Source organism: Globicephala melas, chromosome 10 (assembly GCF_963455315.2).
Source record: "Globicephala melas chromosome 10, mGloMel1.2, whole genome shotgun sequence".
NCBI classification, from domain to species: domain Eukaryota; kingdom Metazoa; phylum Chordata; class Mammalia; order Artiodactyla; family Delphinidae; genus Globicephala; species Globicephala melas.
This window is the reverse complement of record NC_083323.1, coordinates 40,238,968-40,262,460: the sequence shown is the minus strand read 5'-3', so window position 1 is coordinate 40,262,460 and position 23,493 is coordinate 40,238,968. Positions and strand designations below refer to the sequence as shown.

Below are 23,493 nucleotides of genomic sequence, written 5' to 3'. Positions count from 1 at the left end.
CTCACAAAGCTCATAAAGGCAAAGACCTTATAGTCATTTTTACATCCTTTAACCATCTAGTAGAGCTGTTTGCCCATAATAAACAGTCAATAGTGGCTGAATGAATTGATTACTTGTTGTTAAGTGTTGGTGCCATGGTTAAAATTTAATCACAACTGATCTCAATTGATACTAATCACACTCAGAATGTAATTTCCATTAAATATCCGTAAGTAAAAATGAAAGAAACCTATGAATAGGCAAGGCATAATTTTGTTAATATTGTGAAAGATGCCTCCAATTACATCTTCCAAAACAGATTATCCTAGTTTTGTAGTAAAAATACTAAAAGGATGGGTGGCATCAAATGTGCCACTTAAAGTTCATGAGTTCAATAATTGGGAGATTGGGATTGACATATATACACTATACACTAATATGTATACAACAGATAACTAATGAGAACCTGCTGTATAGCACAGGGAATTCTACTGTACAGTAGAAACTAACGCAACATTGTAAAACAACTATACACCAATAAAAAATAAATAAATAAAGTGAGTCTCTTGTAGACAGTGGAAAAAAGAAAAGAGTTGTGCTAATTAAAAACACTACTCTTTTTTGGACTACTTCATTGAACACTGAAATGAATAAGTCCAAATATATGCAATACACAGTCTGTGTTTAATATGTTGAGAACACATATTGACCCTCAGGTTTAAAAAATATTTGAAAGCATGCATACAATGATGACTGTTTAGAGTTTTCATAAGTGAAGATAATGAAAACTCTTGTTTTCCTCATTTGAAATCCAATTTGTGATTTAACAATTAGCCATGTTCATACTGAGCAAGTTCATAAGGGTCAAGATAAATGTACAATTATGAAGTCAGACAATCAAATCTCTGAAAAATGACTCCCATTCTTTGTGGGAATAGTGGAAAATACTGGAAAGAAATCAATGCTCTTTAGAATATACGAGAATAGTGGCTATATCTTGAAATTTATATCTGTAGCACCAAGTACAATTCCAGGCATAAAGTAAGTTTAATAAATGATGAATTGGAGACCTTCAAGATGGCAGAGGAGTAAGACATAGAGATCACTTTCTTCCCCACAAATACATCAAAAATACATCTACATGTGGAACAGCTCCTACAGAACACCTACTGAACGCTGGAAGAAGACCTCAGACCTCACTAAAAGGTAAGAAACTCCCCACGTACCTGGGTAGGGCAAAAGAAAAAACAGAGACAAAAAATAGGGACAGGACCTGCGCCTCTGGGAGGGAGCTGTGAAGGAGGAAAGGTTTCCACACACTAGGAAGCCCCTTCACTGGTGAAGACGGGGTGGGCGGGAGGGAAGCTTCAGAGCCATGGAGGAGAGCGCAGCAACAGGGGTGCAGAGGGCAAAGTGGAGAGATTTCTGCACAGAGGATCGGTGCTGACCAGCACTCACCAGCCCGAGAGGCTTGTCTGCTCACCTGCCGGGGCGGGCGGGGGCTGGGAGCTGAGGCTTGGGCTTCGGAGGTCAGACCCCAGGGAGAGGACTGGGGTTGGCTGCATGAACACAGCCTGAAGGGGGCTAGTGCGCCACAGCTACCCGGGAGGGAGTCCGGGAAAAAGTCTGGACCTGCCTAAGAAGCAAGAGACCATTGTTTCGGGGTGCGCGAGGAGAGGGGATTCCTTCCCTGTCTGCCCACAGAAGGCAGAGCACTGCCTAAATGCGCTCCAGAGACTGGTGCGAGCCGAGGCTATCAGCGTGGACACCAGAGACGGGCATGAGATGATAAGGCTGCTGCTGCCACCACCAAGAAACCTGTGTGCAAGCACATGTCATTATCCAAACACCCCCGAGACACTGTGCAGCCCACCACTGCCAGGGTGCCATGATCCAGGGACAACTTACCCGGGAGAACACACGGCGCACCTCAGGCTATTGCAACGTCATGCTGGCCTCTGCAGCCGCAGGCTTGCCCTGCATTCCGTAGCCCTCCCTACCCCCCGGCCTAAGTGAGCCAGAGCCCCCTAATCAGCCGCTGCTTTAACCCCCTTCTATCTGGGTGGGAACAGATGCCTGAGGGCAAACTACATGCAGAGGTGGGGTCAAAACCAAAGCTGAACTCCAGGAGCTGTGTGAACAAAGAAGAGAAAGGGAAATCTCACAGCAGCCTCAGGGGCAGCGGATTAAATCTCCACAAGCAACTTGAGGTACCCTGCATCTGTGGAATACCTGAATAGACAACAAATCATCCCAAAATTGAGGAGGTGGACTTTGGGAGCAACTGTAGACTTGGGGTTTGCTGTCTGTGACTGATTTGTTTTTGATTCTTACGTTTACCTTAGTATAGTTTTTAGCGCTTGTTATCATTGGTGAATTTGTTTATTGGTTTGGTTGCTCTCTTCTTATTTTATTTATGAATGTATTTATTTATTTAAATATTTTTTATTTTAACTTATTTTGTTTATTTTTTTATTTTTTTTCTTTCTTCCTTCCTCCCTTTTCTTCTGAGCTGTGTGCCTGACAGGGTTTTGGTGCTCCAGCCTGATGCCAGGCCTGAGCCTCTGAGGTGGGAGAGCCGAGTCCAGGACACTGGACCACCAGACACCTCACGTAATATCAGTCGATGAGAGCTCCCCCAAAGATCTCCATCTCAACGCTAAGACCCAGCTCCACCCAACGGCCAGCAAGCTCCAGTGCTGGACCCCCCCATGTTAACAACTAGCAAGACAGGAACACAACTCCACCCATTAGCAGAGATGCTACCTAAAATCATACCAAGTTCACAGACACCCCAAAACACTCCATCAGACGTGGCCCTGCCCACCAGAAAGACAAGATCCAACCTCATCCACCACAACACGGGCACCAGTCCCCTCCACCAGGAAGCCTACACAAGCCGTTGAACCAACCTTACCCACAGGGGGCAGACACCAAAAAAAACAGTAACTAAGAACCTTCAGCCTGTGAAAAGGAGACCCCAAACACAGTAATTTAAGAAAAATGGGAAGACAGAGAAATATGCAGCAGATGAGGGGGAGCAAGGTAAAAACCCACCAGACAAAACAAATGAGAGGAAATAGGCAGTCTACCTGAAAAAGAATTCAGAGTAATGATAGTAAAGATGATCCAAAATCTTGGAAATAGAATGGAGAAGATACAAGAAATGTTTAACAAGGACCTAGAAGAACTAAAGAGCAAACAAACAATGATGAACAACACAATAAATGAAATTTAAAATTCTCTAGAAGGAATGAATAGCAGGATAACTGATGCAGGAGAATGGATAAGTGACCTGGAAGATAAAATATTGGAAGTAACTACCACAGAGCAGAATGAAGAAAAAGAATTGAGGACAGTCTCAGAGACCTCTGGGACAACATTAAACACACCAACATTTGAATTTTAGGGATCCCAGAAGAAGAAGAGAAAAAGAAAGGGTCTGGAAAATATTTGAAGAGATTATAGTTGAAAACTTCCATAATGTGGGAAAGGAAATAGTCAAGTCCAGGAAGCACAGAGAGTTCCATACAGGATAAATCCAAGGAGAAACACACCAAGACACATATTAATCAAACTATCAAAAATTAAAAAGAAAAAATGTTAAAAGCAGCAAGGGAAAGGCAACAAATAACATACAAGGGACTCTCCATAAGGTTCACAGCTGAACTTTCAGCAGAAACTCTGCAAGCCAGAAGGGAGTGGCAGAATATATTTAAAGTGATGAAAGGGAAAAACCTACAACCAAGATTATTCTACCCAGCAAGGATCTCATTCAGATTCAATGGAGAAATTAAAAGCTTTACAGGCAAGCAAAAGTTAAGAGAATTCAGGTCCACAAATCCAGCTTTCAAAAAGTGCTAAAGGAACTTCTCTAGGCAGGAAACACAAGAGAAGGAAAAGACCTACAAAAACAAACCCAAAACAATTAATAAAATGGTAATAGGAACATACATATTGATAACTACCTTAAATGTAAATGGATTAAATGCTCCAACCAAAAGACATAGACTGGCTGAATGGATACAAAAAGAAGACCCGTATATATGCTGTCTACAAGAGACCCACTTCAGACCTAGAGACACATACAGACTGAAAGTGAGGGGATGGAAAAAGATATTCCCTGCAAATGGAAATCAGAAGAAAGCTGGAGTAGCAATTCTCATATCAGACAAAATAGACTTTAAAATAAAAACTATTTCAAGAGACAGAGAAGGACACTACATAATGATCAAGGGATCAATCCAAGAAGATACAACAATTTGTAAATATTTATGCACCCAGCATAGGAGCACCTCAATACATAAGGCAAATGCTAATAGCCATAAAAGGGGAAATCGACAGTAACACAGTCATAGTAGGGGACTTTAACACCCCACTTTCACCAATGGACACATAATCCAAAATGAAAATAAATAAGGAAACACCAGCTTTAAATGACATATTAAACAAGACGGATTTAATTGATATTTACAGGACACTCCATCCAAAAACAACAGAATACCCTTTCTTCTCAAGTGCTTATGGAACATTCTCCAGGATAGATCATAACTTGGGTCACATATGAAGCCTTGTTAAATTTAAGAAAATTGAAATCATATCAAGTATCTTTTTCTGACCCCAATGCTATGAGACTGGATATCAATTCCAGGAAGAAAAAAACTAAAAATACAAACACATGTAGGCTAAACAATATGCTACTAAATAACCAAGAGATCACTGAAGAAGTCAAAGAGGAAATCAAAAAATACCTAGAAACAAATGGCAGTGAAAGAAGATGACCCAAAACCTATGGGATGCAGCAAAAGCAGTTCTAAGAGGGAAGTTTATAGTAGTAGAATCCTAGCTCAAGAAACACGAAACATCTCAGATAACCTAACCTTACACCTAAAGCAATTAGAGAAAGAAGAACAAAAAAAAATCCAAAGTTAGCAGAAGGAAAGAAATCATAAAGATCAGATCAGAAATAAGTGAAAAAGAAATGAAGGAAACAATAGCAAAGATCAATAAAACTAAAAGCTGGTTCTTTGAGAAGGTAAACAACATTGATAAAACATTAGCCAGACGCATCAAAAAAGAAAGGGAGAAGACTCAAATCAATTGAATTAGAAATGAAAAGGGAGAAGTAACAACTGACACTGTAGAAATACAAAGGGTCATGAGAGATTACTACAAACAACTCTATGCCAATAAAATGAACAACCTGGAAGAAATGGACAAATTCTTAGAAAAGCACAACCTTCCGAGACTGAACCAGGAAGAAATAGAAAATATAAAGAGACCAGTCACAGGCACTGAAATTGAAACTGTGAATAAAAATCTTCCAATAAACAAAAGCCCTGGACCACATGGCTTCACAGGCGAATTCTGTCAAACTTTTAGAGAAGAGCTATCACCTATCCTTCTCAAACTCTTCCAAAATATAGCAGAGGGAGGAACACTCCCAAACTCATTGTACGAGGCCACCATCACCCTGATGCCAAAACCAAAGATGTCACCTAAAAGGAAAACTACAGGCCAATATCACTGATGAACATAGATGCAAAAATTCTCAATAAAATACTAGCAAACAGAATTCAACAGCACATCAAAAGGATCATACACGATGATCAAGTGGGGTTTATCCCAGGAAGGCAAGGATTCTTCAGTATACACAAATCAATCAATGTGATACATCATATTAACAAACTGATGGATTAAAAACCATATGATAATCTCAGTAGATGCAGAGAAAGCTTTTGCTAAAATTCAACACCGATTTATGATAAAAACTCTCCAGAAAGTAGGCATAGAGGGAACTTACCTCAACATAATAAAGGCCATATACAACAAACCCACAGCCAACATCATTCTCAGTGGTGAAAAACTGAAACCATTTCTTCTAAAACCAGGAACAAGACAAGGATGCCCACTCTCACCACTGTTATTCAACTCAGTTTTGGAAATTTTAGCCATAGCAATCAGAGAAGAAAAAGTAATAAAAGGAATCCAAATCGGAAAAGAAGAAGTAAAGCTGTCATTGTTTGCAAGTGACATGATACTATACATAGAGAATCCTAAAGACTCTACCAGAAAACTACCAGAGCTAATCAGTGAACTTGGTGAAGCAGCAGGATACAAAATTAATGCACAGAAATCTCATGCTTTCCTATACAGTAATGATGAAAAATCTGAAAGAGAAATTAAGGAAACGCTCCCATTTACCATTGCAACGAAAAGCATAAAATACCTAGGAATAAACCTACCTAAGGAGACAAAAGACCTGTATGCAGAAAACTATAAGACACTGATGAAAGAAATTAAAGACGATACAGACAGATGGAGAGATATACCATGTTCTTGGATTGGAAGAATCAACATTGTGAAAATGACTATACTACCCAAAGCAATCTGCATATTCAGTGCAATCCCTATCAAACTACCAATGACATTTTTCACAGAACTAGAAAAAAAAATTTCACAATTTGTATGGAAACAGAAAAGACCCTGAACAGCCAAAGCAATCTTGAGAAAGATAAATGGAGCTGGAGGAATCGGCCTCCCTAACTTCAGACTATACTACAAAACTACAGTAATCAAGACAATATGGTACTGGCAGAAAAACAGAAATAAAGATCAATGGAACAGGAGAGAAAGCCCAGATATAAACCCATGCACAAATGATCATCTTATCTTTGACAAAGGAGGCAAGAATATACAATGGAGAAAAAACAGCCTCTTCAATAAGTGGTGCTCGGAAAACTGGACAGATACATGTAAAAGAATGAAATTAGAGCACTTCATAGCACCATCCACAATAATAAAATCACAATGGGTTAATGACCTAAATGTAAGGCCAGACACTATAAAACTCTTAGAGGAAAACATAGGAAAAACACTTTTTTTTTTTTTTTTTTTTTGCAGTACACGGGCCTCTCACTGTTGTGGCCTCTCCTGTTGTGGAGCACAGGCTCCGGACACACAGGCTCAGCGGCCATGGCTCATGGGCCTAGCCGCTCCGCGGCATGCCGGATCTTCCCAGACCAAGGCACGAACCCGTGTCCCCTGCATCAGCAGGCGGGCTCTCAATCACTCCGCCACCAGGGAAGCCCAAGAATACTCTTTGACATAAATCACAGCAAGATCCTTTTTGACCCATCTCCTAGAGAAATGGAAATAAAAACAAAAATAAGCAAATGGGACCTAATGAAATTTAAAAACTTTTGCACAGCCAAGGTAACCATAAACAAGACAAAAAGACAGCCCTCAGAATGGGAGAAAATATTTGCAAATGAAGCAACTGACAAAGGATTAATCTCCAAAATATACAAGCAGCTCATGCAGCTCAATATCAAAAAAACAAACAACCCAATCCAAAAATGGGCAGAATATCTAAATAGACATTTCTCCAAAGAACATATACAGATTGCCAGCAAACGCATGAAAGGGTGCTCAACATCACTAATCATTAGAGAAATGCAAATCAAAACTACAATGTGGTATCACCTCACACTGGTCAGAACGGCCATCATCAAAAAATCTACAAACAATAAATGCTGGAGAGGGTTTGGAGAAAAGGGAACCCTCTTTCACTGTTGGTGGGAATGTGGATTGATAACGCCACTATTGAAAACAGTATGGACGTTCCTTAAAAAGCTAAAAGCAGGGCCTTCCCTGGTGGCGCAGTGGTTGAGAGTCTGCCTGCCGATGCAGGGGAAACGGGTTCGTGCTCCGGTCCAGGAAGATCCCACATGCCGTGGAGCGGCTGGGCCCGTGAGCCATGGCCGCTGAGCCTGCGCATCCAGAGCCTGTACTCCGCAACGGGAGAGACCACAGCAGTGAGAGGCCCGCGTACCGCAAAAAAAAAAAAAAAAAAAAAAAAAAAGCTAAAAACAGAACTACCATATGACCCAGCAATCCTACTACTGGGCATATACCGTGAGAAAAACATAATTCAAAAAGAGTCATGTACCAAAATGTTCATTGAAGCCCTATTTACAATAGCCAGGAGGACATGGCAGCAGCCTACGTGTCCATCGACAGATGAATGGATAAAGAAGACATGGTATATATATACAATGGAATATTACTCAGCCATAAAATGAAATGAAATTGATATATTTGTAGTGAGGTGGATGGACCTAGAGTCTGTCATACAGAGTGAAGTAAGTCAGAAAGAGAAAAACAAATACTGTGTGCCAACACATAAATATGGAATCTAAAAAATACCCCCCTGGGTTTGCGGGGAAAGGGTAAACTGTGATGAAGTGAGAGAGTGGCACTGACATATACACACTACCAAATGTAAAATAGAAAGCTAGTGGGAAGCAGCTGCATAGGACAGGAAGATCAGCTCAGTGCTTCGTGACCACCTAGTGGGGTGGGATAGAGAGGGTGGGAGGGAGAGGCAAGAGGGAGGGGATATGGGGATATATGTGTACATAGAGCTGATTCACTTTATTATACAGCAGAAGCTAACACAACATGGTAAAGTAATTATACTCCAATAAAGATGGTAAAAAAAATTTGAAAACCAAAACTAAAAAATAAAAATAATTTAAAAAATGATGAATCAGTGAATGGTTTGATTTATTGAACATAAAATTAAATGGTATTGCTTAAGATACTAATATTGGTTATAGAAATTATTCATGTCTAAAAATATGAATCAACTTCTGTTGAATTTATTTAGTATCTTCAATAAAAAAAAAACACGCAGTGATCAATTTACTTATTTACTCTAGAAAAACTGTGTTTTGGTTTAGGCCATTGTGATAACATTATTTTCATACAATCCAAAAGCCTGAAGGCTCAGTGTGCCCAAACATTTTTTTTTTTAACTCCCAAACATTTTAAAACTTCTGAAAGTATTGATTGTATCTAGAATTTAGAAACTGTTGGTTTTATTTTCAGTATACAGTCAATATTTTTATAGTTATTTAGCCATCCTCAAGTTTAGCAGGAAAAAGAGAGGCAACGTAGGTGTTCCATGCCAATAAAATGTAAGCCACAGACAGAAGGACCCAAGAAATAGTGCAAGACATAAAATAGGCAAGTAAAAGTCCTGGGAGTTGTCCATGAGCTGCAGATATGAGTGTTACCTGAGCCAAATGAGAAATGGGGTGTCCAAAGAACAGAACGGATTTCTTTGTATTACTACTACAAAGGCAAATATATATTTTAATACCAAAGGAATAAGTATAAAACACATGAATTATATAGTATAATGGTTCAAATACACAAAAGACAATATAGTGCTGCAGTGTGAACAGTGCAATTCTTGCATGCACGTGGGGTAAATTGAAATTATATTCAGTTACTTTCTTTGAAGAGCATAGGTGGAAGCTTTGTTTTCCAGGCATTGCTGCAAACTGGAATCACCTGGGGACTTTGAACAGTTTTTGATAACTGCTCTCCACAGACATTCTTATTTAACTGATGATGGTGTAAATTGGGCATGTATACATTTAAAGTTCATCAGGCGATTCTAATGTGTAGCAAAGTGTGCAAACTGTTGAATTAAAAGTTTGGAAAGCAGGTTTTGTGCAGTGTGGATAATTCTCAGAAAAATTGCTGTAATACCAAAAGCAAAAGGTGCTATGATGCTATTTTATACCACTACCACCTGCTATTAATTTTTTTTAATTTATTTTATTTACTTATTATTTTTGGCTGTGTTGGGTCTTCATTGCTGTGCGCGGGCCCCCTCCAGTTGCAGCGAACGGGGGCCACTCCTCGCTGCGGTGCGCGGGCCTCTCATTGCGGTGGCTTATCCCATTGAGGAGCACGGGCTCTAGGCGCGCAGGCCTCAGCAGATGTGGCCCGCGGGCTTCAGTAGCTGTGGCTCGCAGGGCTCTAGAGCGCAGGCTCAGCAGCTGTGACACATGGGCTCATCTGCTCCGTGGCAGGCGGGATCCTCCCGGACCAGGGTTCAAACCTGTGTCCCCTGCATTGGCAGGCAGACTCCCAACCACTGTGCCACCAGGGAAGCCCACCTGCTATTAATATTAAAGACTGTTACAGTAATCACAGCTACTTTTTTATTCTTGAGTTTATTAGAGTTCTTACTATGTGCAGTGCATTGTACTATGTACATAGTTATGTGCAGTTTCATTGGGTCCTCTGAGTAATGATGTATATTATCTGTTTCTCATCTCATTATTTAATTTAAAAGGGTCAGATAAGATGATCTTTATGGGCTCCTCAATTTTGGAAATTCTTTTAAATTATTTATTTCTATCAATCCTAAAATATAATGTCAACAAGTTCCCATAGAAGGGTAAATGGGAGAGGGGAGATGCTGGATCCCTCCAGTGTAGATGAGTGTGATGAGCATTAGAGAGGAGAAGCTTAGGATGCTGCAGAAGTCTAAGTTGCCTGGGCAGATAACGCTAAATTTGATTATTAATAGTATTATAAAGTATTGTTTATGTCTTTTTTTATTTGAATAATCTAGGCATAAAACATCATTTTATCCCTGTGTAGTTAATTCATTCCCTCAACAATTGTTGATAGCGTGCCTAAGGTACTCTTACTCTCTCTATGTGTGTATACATATACAGAGAGGGAGAGAGAAAGAGAAAGAGAGAGCCCAAGTGCCAGCAAGCATGAGAGGCCGGGAATAGTAGGATTGAGGCTTTTGTCAGTTGATTTATTTAATCCTAAATCTAAGAGTCAGTTCTTAGTTCTCATCTTACTTACCAGCTGCTTTAGCTAGAGCTCATGTCTCCGTTGGAGTTAATGTACTTTCTTCAGGTGCTTTTCTGTGTCCCATACTCTCCTAATTTGCGTGACATGTCACTGGTTGCTTTTCCTCCATTTCCTCTGTTGGTTCCTCCTCTTCTTTCCAGTGAGTCTCCTCAGGCCCACTGTTTGTTCCTCTTCTCTTTTATAGCTACACGCCCTTCGTGATTTAATCTAGCCCCATGGCTTTAATTACCTTCTGTATGAGGATAACCCTGAAATTTAGATCTCTGTTCCAAAACCTCTCAGTTGAACTCCAGATTGTGTGTCTAAAGGCCTGTACATCCATTTGGGTGTCTAAGAGACTAGATAACAGGTCCAGAAATTAACCCCTTGTATCTGTCTGTGGCTTTTCCCATCTTATGGCTGGAGATGTCATCCACCTGGCTACCGAGGCCAGAAACCTTGGCGTCATCCTTGACTGCTCTCTCTTATGTGCCACACCTTCCCATTAGATTCCTTCAAAGTATATCCAGAATCTGATCCTTTCGGATCCAGGTGATCCTTTCTCATCACCTCGCTGCTGCCACCATTGTCTGAAACACTATCATCTTTCACTTGAATTACTTGCATGAGCTACCTGATGCGTTTCCGTACTTCTATCTTTATATGCCTGGAGTCTATTCTCAACAAAGCGAGGGACCAATCATTTTATTTTTATTTTTAATTTAAGTAAAACATACATAGAAGAGTATAAATACTCTAATAGAATTTGAGGTAAAGCAAACATAAAAAGTGTATAAAATACTCTAGTCTTAAATATATAGCTGATAGATTTTAAATATCTCTACACCTGTGTACTCACCACTCAGATCAAAACAAAGGATACTTCTAGAATGTCTGTTCCCCTTGTGCCACTTTCCAGACTGTACCCCTCTAAAGTTCATCACTATTCTAATGTCTGTTTTCATTGTTTAGTCTTGATCTTGAATTTCATAAATTGAGCATCATATAGTATATACTCTTTTGTTAGCTTCCTTTGCTCATCTTTTTTTTTTTTTTTTTTTTCCGTACGCGGGTCTCTCACTGTTGTGGCCTCTCCCGTTGCGGAGCACAGGCTCCGGACGCGCAGGCTCAGCGGCCATGGCTCACGGGCCCAGCCGCTCCGTGGCATGTGGGATCTTCCCAGACCGGGGCACGAACCCGTGTCCCCTGCATCGGCAGGCGGACTCTCAGCCACTGCGCCACCAGGGAAGCCCTGCTCATCTTTATGTGAGACTTTCTCTGGAGGTCAGTTGCTTAATCTGTAAAGATGAGGGTAGACTAAAGATGAGATTAGGAGCTAAAATTTGAAAACAAACTGATGTCCAATCCCAACTCACAGAATTTCTGATTCTTATTGTCTGGGGTCAGACACAGGGAAGTAGTATATTTTAAAAGATCCCAAAGAGAATATAACATGTAGCCGCTGGATCAAATGACTCTCTGTCTTCCTCTGTCTCTATCTCTGTCTCTCTTTTTTTTTTCTTGGATTCATTTTTTCCAAAAATACAAGGACCAATTGGCCAACACTCCTTTCCTCCCTTCTTCCTCAAGTATGTACTGTGCATCTATCAGACACCAAACACCATGCTAGGCTGCCAAAGGTGCACGAGTCAACAAAATTCAGTTCTTGTCTCTCAGAGGCTTAGAGCTTCGCTAAACCCATGTCTTCATAAAAAAAAAAAAAAACAAACAAACAAAAAGAAACTGAATGAACAAATAAATAAATAAAACTATGAAAACTCAACAAACATCTCTATTTACCCGCAAACCAAATAGAGGGAGTGAGGAGAGAGAGATCAAGAAATGATTGACTTTGTTAAATAACCTAGTAATTTTGAAATAGTTGTTTAAATTTGGTCAGATAACTGATTGCTTATGAAAGATTGACTCAAATTTCAACTCAGTTGCTTTCCTTTTCAAAATGATTTGGTATCTAGACAAAAGGGATTGAAAAGAGTTAAAATTCTTTTTCAGATTTTGAACAGAAGGGCGCCATTTTTAAACACATCCTAAAAATTAACTATGTGATTATATAACCAGTATTTTGAATATTTTGTTTTTGTTTTGCGCCAGTTAACTGATGTAATTAAATCCATGCAGAGACTTCGCTTGTGAGGATAATTTTCCACTTTCTGATTAGTCATTGAGTATAATGCCCACCCCCACCCCCCAAAAGAAAAGGTACGGTAGATGTGTCAATACTCTGGTCTTTTCAGGGCAGTGTTTTTCAAATTGTGGATTACTGTCCATCAATGGATCCTGAAATTCATCTAGTGGATTTTAACCAATATTTAAATACAGATTAAAAAGCATTAATTAATTAATGAAAAGAGAAGACAATGTTATTAGCAGAAAGCATCACAAGCAATTTCATGTAGCAAGTGTAAGTACTGATCTATGAAACTTTTGTTTCCATTATATTTAGGTAACTGTGCATTGGGTTGTTTATTAGTTTATTCAGTACATGAAATTATTCTAATTAAAAATTGACCCAAATTATTAGCTGTTAAAATTACAGTTTGAATTTTGATAGCTTATTTGATATATGATTCAAATAATACTGAGAAAAAATAAAACTCACTTCAGTTAATTGGATAAATTTGATGGCAAAATCACTTTTATCTGTTTAGGATTTCAAAAATGTTTGGAGGTTTTTAGTTCAAACAACAGTTGAGGTTTGACATGACAGAAAAATTAGGAACTAAAACAGTATTTATAGATATTTAACTGGGAAATGTGAGGGGACAATCTATTATTTTAAAGCAGGAATTTTGAGAAACAAATGTCTCAAATTTATTAAAATAAAAATAATCATTAACCAAAATATATTATTATGTAGGTAGAAAGTATTCTCAAATTATTTTAGAGTATGCCTCTGACAAGGAAACTAAACATATAAATGACATTTAACAACATTTCTCATAGCCATTTTCTTTTATTATAACATCGCTGGGTAAAAAATGTAAGTAGTACCAACAAGCATGATTGAATTTATAGATGACTTTGGAGTTAGGTAGGGAGAGGATATTATTTTCTTAAGTTATGTTTGTTATGTTGTTACATTGTTGGAAAATTAATTATGACCAAACAAAAATTGGTGAATAAATAAAGTGTAATGAACTATCCTTTAATAGTCATACTGGAGATTTTGTATTCAAGTACTTATTCTGTTGCTGTTACTTACCTGCTATAGTAAGATGGGAAACAGAATTAACTACCTCAAATTGTTGGTGCTCATAGTGAATGACTGTAAAGGACTATTACAAAAGGTTGAATGCTTCTGATAAATAGATATGAAAGGAATGTAAGGTATATTTTGAGTATTTTTTTCTTTCCTCTACTAGGACCCTTTTAATTTCCCTTTCTAATTTATGGTGCATATTGAGAGAGAGTTGTTTGTCTCTAATACCCAATCTAGATAGCAGTTTTATTTTTTATTCTGTTTTATTCTGTATGGCCAAAAAAGCCATTTTACACTTAATTACAGACACAGTTCATGAATATTTTCTTGGTCTTCCAATGAACTAATCTGTTTATGTATAATAAAAATACATTTTGCAGTAAATTATATATATTTGGGCCAGAAATCTTACTTTCTATAAAATTCATATAATTGGTGTAAAATTAATAATATCAATAATAATTGTTGCAGCAAACATTCAAAAATACTCAGCTCAATTCTCTGTCTTAATATTAGGCCACAATAATTATTTGGCATCTTTTATTTTTAATCAATCTGAAAAAAATTTTTTTAAAGAACACACTGGGTAGACACAGTAGTATCTTCTGTTTGTTACACTTTTCTTTTTCTTTCCTTTATGTTATCTTATTTTCTAATAGCAAAGTGAAATGTGAAAGAAAGAATTTGAAGTGGATTCCAGAACCATAGGTTTTTTGGGTATTCAGACGTTGACAAGTAGAACGAGAAGGTCCACTTGGTCATGTAACATTCAGCGTCTTCAACTCTATCATTCTTTCAATAAAACTTATTTTGAAACGAATCAAGAAGTTATTTTTTTCTCAAAGCAAATGTGTATACCTTGGCTGCAATCATTTTGAAGTAAAGAACCTCTCATTGGATATTATTACTTTAATTTTGCACAAAATTACATTTAAAAAGGAACGTAAACAGTTGTCCATTTTATAAAGACAGATTCTGGAATATATTTTTTTCTTTTTATTTTCTTTAACAGACATTTTGACCTTCCTATGAAGCTCAGCTAAAGAGGACATTGGCAAAACTTTGTATGTCCTCCTGCATAGCTTTTGATGAGAATTTAATAAGACAGAAAACAGTACCTTGCCAAGTATTAACTTTAAATCTCTTATTTACTTTAGAATTTCAAGATTTATGGAATACCACAAAACCCAGGGAGATGACTCACAAAGAATTGGAACTTTCTAGTTTCCTACATTCTTTTAAAAAGTCTTAGCTATTTAACTTTGCTACATAATGCCATAACTAATACTGAAATCAACCCATGAATTAACATAAATTAGTCTTTTTTTTTTTTTTTTTTTTTGCTTCTCACCCTAAATGGTTAATCACTGGCTATCATGTTGCAAGGAACTGTTCAAAAGCAGTGGCATCACTCTTTTAAATTACAAAGGCAATACCTATATTTAAGCAGAGAATTAGCAACTGTAGAAGTACAAATACAGTTTTTAAAATAAAGAATTTCTATGATTTAGGATGAAAATATGCTTCATTTCTTTCATGTATATCAACCCTTATCTTTTGGCATACTTACCAAATATTACTGTTCGAATCTCAGTTACCCACATCCTAGTATTCTAACTCACAGAAACAGGAGTCTCCTCCTATTTGGATACTTTAGTTGAGACTTGTTTGTGAAGCACAAAATCAGTCTGGTTTTATGTTAAGTAGGTGGGTTGCTAATCTGTAAGAATGCCATTCTTGGTCAGGCCTTTATGAATTGTTTGTAAGTACTGAATCGGACAATGCAATCTTTATATTCATTCTGCAGTTAGCCAAAATAATTCTAGTTAAACTCTGGTTAAAGATCTCTAGTATGAAATGAATGTAAAATATTCATTCTTTCTTTATCTTTCTCTCTGGCTTCATTCTAGCTCATTTATTTATTTAAAAATAACCTTCTAAGTTACTTTTTCACTGCTTTTCATGTTGCAGATTGAAAATGTTGATGTCTGCCTTAATTTTCTAGCAGCCAGAGGAGTAAATGTTCAAGGTCTATCTGCTGAAGGTAAGAAAAAGCACAGTTGTCACAAATGGATCCATGTTTGTAAAAGACTTTTTATAATGCTAGAAATGTAAAGTGGGAGTACATAGCCCCTAATACAAGAAAGGAAATCAGTAAAGTTTCCAAAATAATAGAAACATAAATTCAATGGTTATTAATGTACGCCTTATGTAGGTATGTTCCAGATTTTGCCAAAATTGTTCTTTACATTACCGAGTATATGGGAGGGGGACATACTAACAAAATATCTTTATGTTATTACCAGTTGGTAGTGTTTGTAGAGTCTTAAGTAGATGGATGGATAGATAGATAATGCTGGATAATAAATACAGTAGATGGACATAAATACAGTTAAAATAGTGTAATTAATGCTCAAATATTTTATCAATAACAATTCTATAATTTGATCAAGTTGGTAGTCCAAGTCTAAATATTTGTTAATTTTAAATAAGTCATTAGGAGTTCTTACTTAATTAGCACTAACAGTATTAATAACTGTTCTTTGTAAAGTCCTTAAAATTATTAAATGTTTAAAAGATCATCACTGACATTGAAATATAGAAAAGTGGAAAAAGAAAACTAGATCTGTTATTTTTTTTTCTGCATTTCTTTTTCTTCCACATATATTTTTAGGAAGCCTTTGCAAAATTTTCAATTTAGTACTATTAACAAAAAACAATTGCTAAAGTTATGAAATACCAAGTCCTTTGAGATCTGTATCAGCAACAACCATTTTTAATTAGAATTTTATGATTAAACACTTTTGACAATTTATGTTGCTTCTTGTTTCTGCTACAGTCAGTTTACTCTGAAAAGCCTTTTTCCCCCACAGATAGTAGAAATATTAGACAATTCTAAGCTGTTCAAAGTTTGCTGCCATTGGAAAAAGAGGAATTGTGTGACTTCTGAAATATTATGGACATGTACTAGAATTATTTACGTTTGTCAATTTTTCTTCACTATTTAAATTTTAAATTTCTTTAATTCTTTATCTGTATATGTCATCATGATGTTTAATCTTAAATTACATATTTAATGGCAAAAAACTTATGTTCAAATCTAACTCATGGTTCTGTTAACTTAGAATAAAATTTGATAAAATCCTCCAGGGTAATACTTTACTTTCTAAGTGGTTAAAGTTGGTGAGAAATGTTACCATTTATTCGTTTTATGTCTCTTCCGTATAACATGACATCTTTTTGTTTGGCTTTGTTTTATTTTTTCATATTCTTTTTTTTTTAAAACATCTTTGTTGGAGTATAACTGCTTTACAGTGTTGTGTTACTTTCTACTGTATAACCAAGTGAATCAGCTATACGTATACATATATCCCCATATCCCCTCCCTTTTGCCTCTCCCTCCCACCCTCTCTATCCCACCCCTCTATGTAGTCACAAAACACCAAGCTGATCTCCCTGTGCTATGCAGCTGCTTCCCACTAGCTATTTTACATTTAGTAGTGTATATATGTCAATTCCACTCTCTCACTTTATCCCAGCTTACCCTTCTCTCCCAAACCCGTGTCCTCAAGTCCATTCTCTACGTCTGCGTCTTTATTCCTGTCCTGCCCCTGAGTTCCTCAGAACCTTTTTTTTTTTTTTTAGATTACATATATATGTGTTAGCACACGGTATTTGTTTTTCTCTTTCTGACTTACTTCACTCTGTATGACAGACTCTATCTAGGTCCATCCTTTTCACTACAAATACATCAATTTCATTTCTTTTTATGGCTGAGTAATATTCCATTGTATACATGTGCCACATCTTCTTTATCCATTCATCTGTCGATGGACACTTAGGCTGTTCCATGTCCTGGCTATTGTAAATAGGGCTTCAATGAACATTGTGGTACATGACTCTTTTTGAATTATGGTTTTCTCAGGGTATATGCCCAGTAGTAGGATTGCTGGTTCATATGGTAGTTCTGTTTTTAGTTTTTTAAGGAACCTCCATACTGTTCTCCATAGTGGCTGTATCAATTTACATTCCCACCAACAGTGCGAGAGGGTTCCTTTTCTCCACACCATCTCCAGCATTTATTGTTTGTAGATTTTTTGATGATGGCCGTTCTGACTGGTGTGAGGTGATACCTCATTGTAGTTTTGATTTGCATTTCTCTAATGATTAGTGATGTTGAGCATCCTTTCATGTGTTTGCTGGCAATCTGTATGTCTTCTTTGGAGAAATGTCTATTTAGATCTTCTGCCCATTTTGGGATTGGGTTGTTTGTTTTTTTGATATTGAGCTGCATGAGCTACTTGTATATTTTGGAGATTAATCCTTTGTCCGTTGATTCATTTGCAAATATTTTCTCCCATTCTGAGGGTTGTCTTTTCGTCTTGTTTATGGTTTCCTTGGCTGTGCAAAAGCTTTTAAGTTTCATTAGGTCCCACTTGTTTATTTTTATTTCCATTTATCTATGAGGTGGGTCCAAAAGGATCTTGCTGTGATTTATGTCATAGAGTGTTCTGCCTGTGTTTTCCTCTAAGAGTTTTATAGTGTCCAGTCTTATATTTAGGTCTTTAATCCATTTTGAGTTTATTTTTGTGTATGGTGTTAGGGAGTGTAACATGATATCTTTTATTAACATAAACCTCTTGCTTTTTATTTATCTCCTAAAAATATATGAATGCCCAAAATGATTTTCTAAATTGATTAAACATGCATAGTAATAAAATAAGAAGTTAAAAAAACCTCTTTCAATAAGATCATTCAGGTTTACAGGAGAAAATTAATACTTTCTCACTGTAGCTTTATATTGAACAAGCCAACACTTATATGTTATGACCCCTGTGAGGAAGATTGGGGGCTTATAACAATTCAGCCTCATTTTATATGAATAATTCCACGGCATAGTGTGTGTGGCATTATAAACCATCAGAGAGCAAGAAATCTAAGTAGTTTATTAATGTTTCTAAATTCCAAAAAGGAGCCATAAAACCTTGACCTCAAAGGAGGATATATTTTATTGCCAATAGCAAGTTTCAGTTAAATTATGATTATAGGTTGTGTAGCATTATATCAAGCTTTACTTGCATCTCGTTTTCTAATTTTAAAATTATAACTGCAGGAGGAAAATGTAGGCTCATGTTGTAGCCTACTTTGTGCATTGAATTTTTTATTCAATATTAGAAAAACTTACACAGGAGCCCCATGTGTTAGAACTAGGAATTCCACTTACATTTATTCAATTATGTTATCTAAAGTCACGAGTAAGGTGATCTTTAATATTTATTAATATGTAACATAAATTAAAAATAAAAGAATTGGAGCATTAAAAATGGATACCTATGATGTAGTCTGCGTTTTGGAGGACATATACATATATTTTTGAAAATAACTTGGTTGGTGGGTGATTTAGAATTGTGCTAACAGTTATAAATCTAGTTGCTATTATGAGGTGCACCCGTAGCATCAGTATTTATAATGTAGGACAACCAGCATTTAAGTGGCTTTCTTTCTCTAGCTCATAGCCACCACCGTGTTGGTAACAGCTGTGTGTGTCTGTGAGGGAAGCAGAGTGCTAAACCAAATGATTAGCACAAGACTGACAGCCCATCCATTTTCATGAAGAAACTAACTCTAGAAAAACTGTCATTCAGGGTCAGCAAAGAACATCACTTGAGTAAGCTTTGTTCTCTCTACGCTTCATCCCTTCCCTCTCTCCCTGAAATTTCCAAGCTATTTGGAAATGCTAGCGTGTTTCAGAAAATCAGATTTGCTTAAATCTGTGACTGAGAAAATCAAGTTGTATTTCTGTCTCCGTAGATTTAGCCTAAGAGAATTGCTTCTAGAATTTCATTTGTAAAAAATAATCATTTTCTATGATACTGTTTTTATATTTTCCGCTTGATACAGAAATAAGAAATGGAAACTTAAAAGCCATTCTAGGGCTGTTTTTCAGTTTGTCTCGCTACAAGCAGCAGCAGCATCATCAGCAGCAGTATTACCAGTCCTTGGTGGAGCTTCAGCAGCGGGTCACCCACGCCTCCCCTCAGGCAGAAGCCAGTCAGGCCAAAACCCAGCAAGATATGCAGTCCAGGTAAGGAAGGGAAGCGGGGAATGTGTTTAGAATGAATTTCTCTTGATACAGCTTGTTTTTAATAAGTTTTTGTTTGCGAGTTTGGAAAACATCTTTATATAGTTGTATCAAAGTGATGGGATTCTTTGATTAGCGTTATAGAATTTAAAACCACTTTTCTATTGGTTGGACGACCAACACTTATCACTTTTTAGGTGAAATATTTGTGTTCGTTTTCTGAAGGTGATTGTGGTTTGTATGAAAATGTGTGAAATGTCTTTCTTGTCAGTAGTATATCAGAGTTCCTTCCTTCTACACGTTACTGTTTAGAATGTGCTTTTTGAATCCTAGTCTCCAGTTGTGTAGTTTTCTTTGGTTGATGCTTTTGATCGATTAAATCGTTACGTCTGTCAAAAATTTCAGGTCTGTTAAACACAGGAGTTTGAGTGTTTGGGAACATACCATTTTGATGTGAGATTATCTGTGCGTGCACGTGCGTGTATACGTGTGTGTGAGTTTCTATACACACATTGTTTGTCTGACTTGAGTCTGTGGGTGCATGTAGACACAGCGGGTGTGGGGTGCTGGCAAACCACTGCAGCTTCCTTTACTCTTTCGTTCCTGCCTTTTTTCCAGTTTGGAACTATATCAGTCATGATTCAGCTAGAGAAGCAGAATCAGTAAGAAACAGTGCAAACAGATTTATTTTAAAGAATTGATTCACATGATAATGGGGTCTGGCTAGGCAAGTCTGAAATCCTGAGGGCAGCCCAGCAGGAAGACAGGCTGACACTCTTAGCAAGAGCTGAAACCGCTATAAACTGGTGGAATTTCGTCTCTCAAGGAGGCCACACTCCCACTTTTAAGACCTTTCAAGGAGTGAGTCAGGCCTACTATCCTAGTGATAATCTAGGATTATCTCCCTTACTTGAAGTCAACTGCTATGGACTTTAACCACATCCACAAAATGCTTTCACAGCGACACCCAGATTGGTGTTGAGTGGAACTAAATAAACCTAGCTAAGTTGGCACATCAAAAAATGATCACAGAACGTAATTAAGTTAACAGGTTTCATGCAAATTACTCATATGTTTCTGATCAATTTTCGGGTTATCAGATCATTAGCTCTATGGCATACATAGCTATGATCATTTTTCTTAAGGAGGGAGAATGTCCAATATGAAAATACTCTTTTATCGTCTACTAAAATATACACACTGTATCACACATATGTAAATATTTAACTTTTTCCATCTTAGAAGCCAAGCCTAAAACCTAATAATACAGTTTGCCTTGAGTTTGTTTTTGGCAATTAGTATTGACTCAGAAAGCTAACATAAAATTCCAAGATACATTCACAAACCACTTCCCACTTATTGTCAATATTCAGCAGCTCAGAAATCCCCTTCTCTTTCATCTGTCAACCATCCCTCACTTCACATTAAGCAATGTTTCTGTCTCTGTACAGCCATGTAAACTCATTTCCTTTGGCAAATTTTACTCATTAGTGAATTATTAATAAAGAAAAATCACAGTTTCACCAAAAAATATGGAGTGTACTACAAAGGCCATGGAATGATAAGGGATATTTGTTTTTACTAAGTAATGCAGATGTGCTTCTGTTCTTTAAGCTTGTCTTGGTATTTTGTGATGTCATGTGAAATTGTGCAAGAATCAAAGTGAAAAAAACATTCTCTACAGTATAAGTTCTTTAGATTTCCTTAAGAATAGAGAAGGAGAAAAAATAAAATATATTTTTTATTATTAATCTTTTTGGGGAAGTGGTGGTTGGTAGAAAGAGATCTAGATTTTGAGAACTGCCAGAAATAACATTTCCTAGAGTTTGGTTTAAGTCATTTGAATGGACAAGAAACAAGAATGGTAGCTGGAAAAATATAGGAAGTAAAGTGGTATTGTGCAAAGGATGTTGACTCTGGAAGTGAGATGAGATATCGTTTGTCATTGCTTTCCCTCACTCTATTTCTGTATGTGCCATGTGGAGTTTCTTGCCCCACATTTCTCAGTGGTTATGACCCGTTGGGGGAAATTTTTTTCTCTTCTTGCTGGATATGCATGGATATTATGAAACTGTATTATATTTTAAAATATAGACCTATGTATAATAGGCATGGTCATTTTATACCATCTTGGGGAGAGCTATCTTATTTTTTTTAAGCTATCTTATTTTTTTTAGCTTACGAAAAGCATTCTTTTCACCAGTGTCCTTTAATTCTGAGATAGACTCTTAAATAATTTTTTCTTTTGATAAATTGGATTTGATTACTTTTGGGATTGTTAATTTAATAAATGCAGAGTAGTGTAGTACTTAGCTAGCACCATGATAAAGAGGAGCTCCAAGTCTTCATTTTAACAGAATTTATTCTATGTTTTGGAGAATGGTATATTTCAGACATTAATACTTATTTCCATTTGTATAGATTTGACATAGTAAAATAGTGTATGAATTATAATCTATGTGAACTTAAATATAACAATGTACCTAAGCATTTTTCAAAGCCTGTATTGATAGTGTACATAGGAAAGGAATAAGTGTCTATACAATAGAACCAAGATAATTAACATGGAAAAGAATCTCAGTGACACATTATCTTCATTTACATGAGATGAGAGTCATAAATCATGATTTGTGAAGCCTTTCTGTGATTCCAAAGCTCTTCCCAAGTGGATAGCTTGAATGACTGGTGGCTATATTATTCTGGATATTTAGCCAGAAAAATGTTCTTGTATTTTTCTTTGTAGACCTAAAATAATTTTAGTGCACATTGTTTCATGAGAGTATTTTTGTTTTGTTCTCTTTGTTTATTTAAAGTAAATTGACATAACTCCACAATAATTTCCACAATATTTATTTTATACATTAAGAATTGCTAATTTGTTTTACTCTTTTGAGAATAATCCCAAATGTTTTCAGTCAATTTGAACATCTTTCATTTAAACAGACATTTTGATCTAAAGGTTAACAAGTAAAATATACAAGAGAGAAAATAAAATGTGGACCAAGAGACATAGAACGTGGATAACAAACTCTCCTCTTCTGGCTTCTCAGCTTCCTCTCCACTCTTGAGTGTGTGTGGGGGGGTTTGTGCACATGTGAGCGAGCATGCGTGCCTGTGTGTGTCCTGTTCAAGGACTGAATATCTCCTTGTTAAGAGCTTACCTCTAGGGCTTCCCTGGTGGCGCAGTGGTTGTGAGCCCGCCTGCCAATGCAGGGGACACGGGTTCGTGCCCTGGTCCGGGAGGATCCCACATGCCGCGGAGCGGCTGGGTCCGTGAGCCATGGCCGCTGGGCCTGCGCGTCCGGAGCCTGTGCTCCGCAACGGGAGAGGCCACAACAGTGAGAGGCCCATGTACTGCAAAAAAAAAAAAAAAAAAAAAAAAGAGCTCACCTCTAGAATCAGACTGCCTGCATTTTGGATCCCAGTTCCACCACTTCCTAATTGTGTGACCTTGGGCAACTTACCTAACCTCTCTATGCTTCAGGTTCTCATCTGCTAAAAGGGTATAAAAAATGGCATCGATTTCATGAAATCGTTCTGGGAG

The 23,493-nt window shown here is 37.1% G+C and overlaps 1 protein-coding gene across 6 annotated transcripts in view; it reads left to right on the top strand.

The window, feature by feature from the left end:
• The window catches only part of NAV3 (neuron navigator 3), an 835,795-nt gene that overhangs the window by 594,561 nt on the left and 217,741 nt on the right, over nucleotides 1-23,493 (top strand). For 5 of the 6 annotated variants that reach the window (XM_030866220.2, XM_060305657.1, XM_030866222.2 and 2 more), the window contains exons 5-6: nucleotides 15,839-15,911; nucleotides 19,769-19,952. In XM_030866220.2, the coding sequence (XP_030722080.1) occupies nucleotides 15,839-15,911; nucleotides 19,769-19,952 (257 nt within the window). Of the gene's footprint in view, nucleotides 1-15,838; nucleotides 15,912-19,768; nucleotides 19,953-23,493 lie in introns of those variants that run through there. The other variant, XM_060305659.1, reaches the window with a different exon arrangement.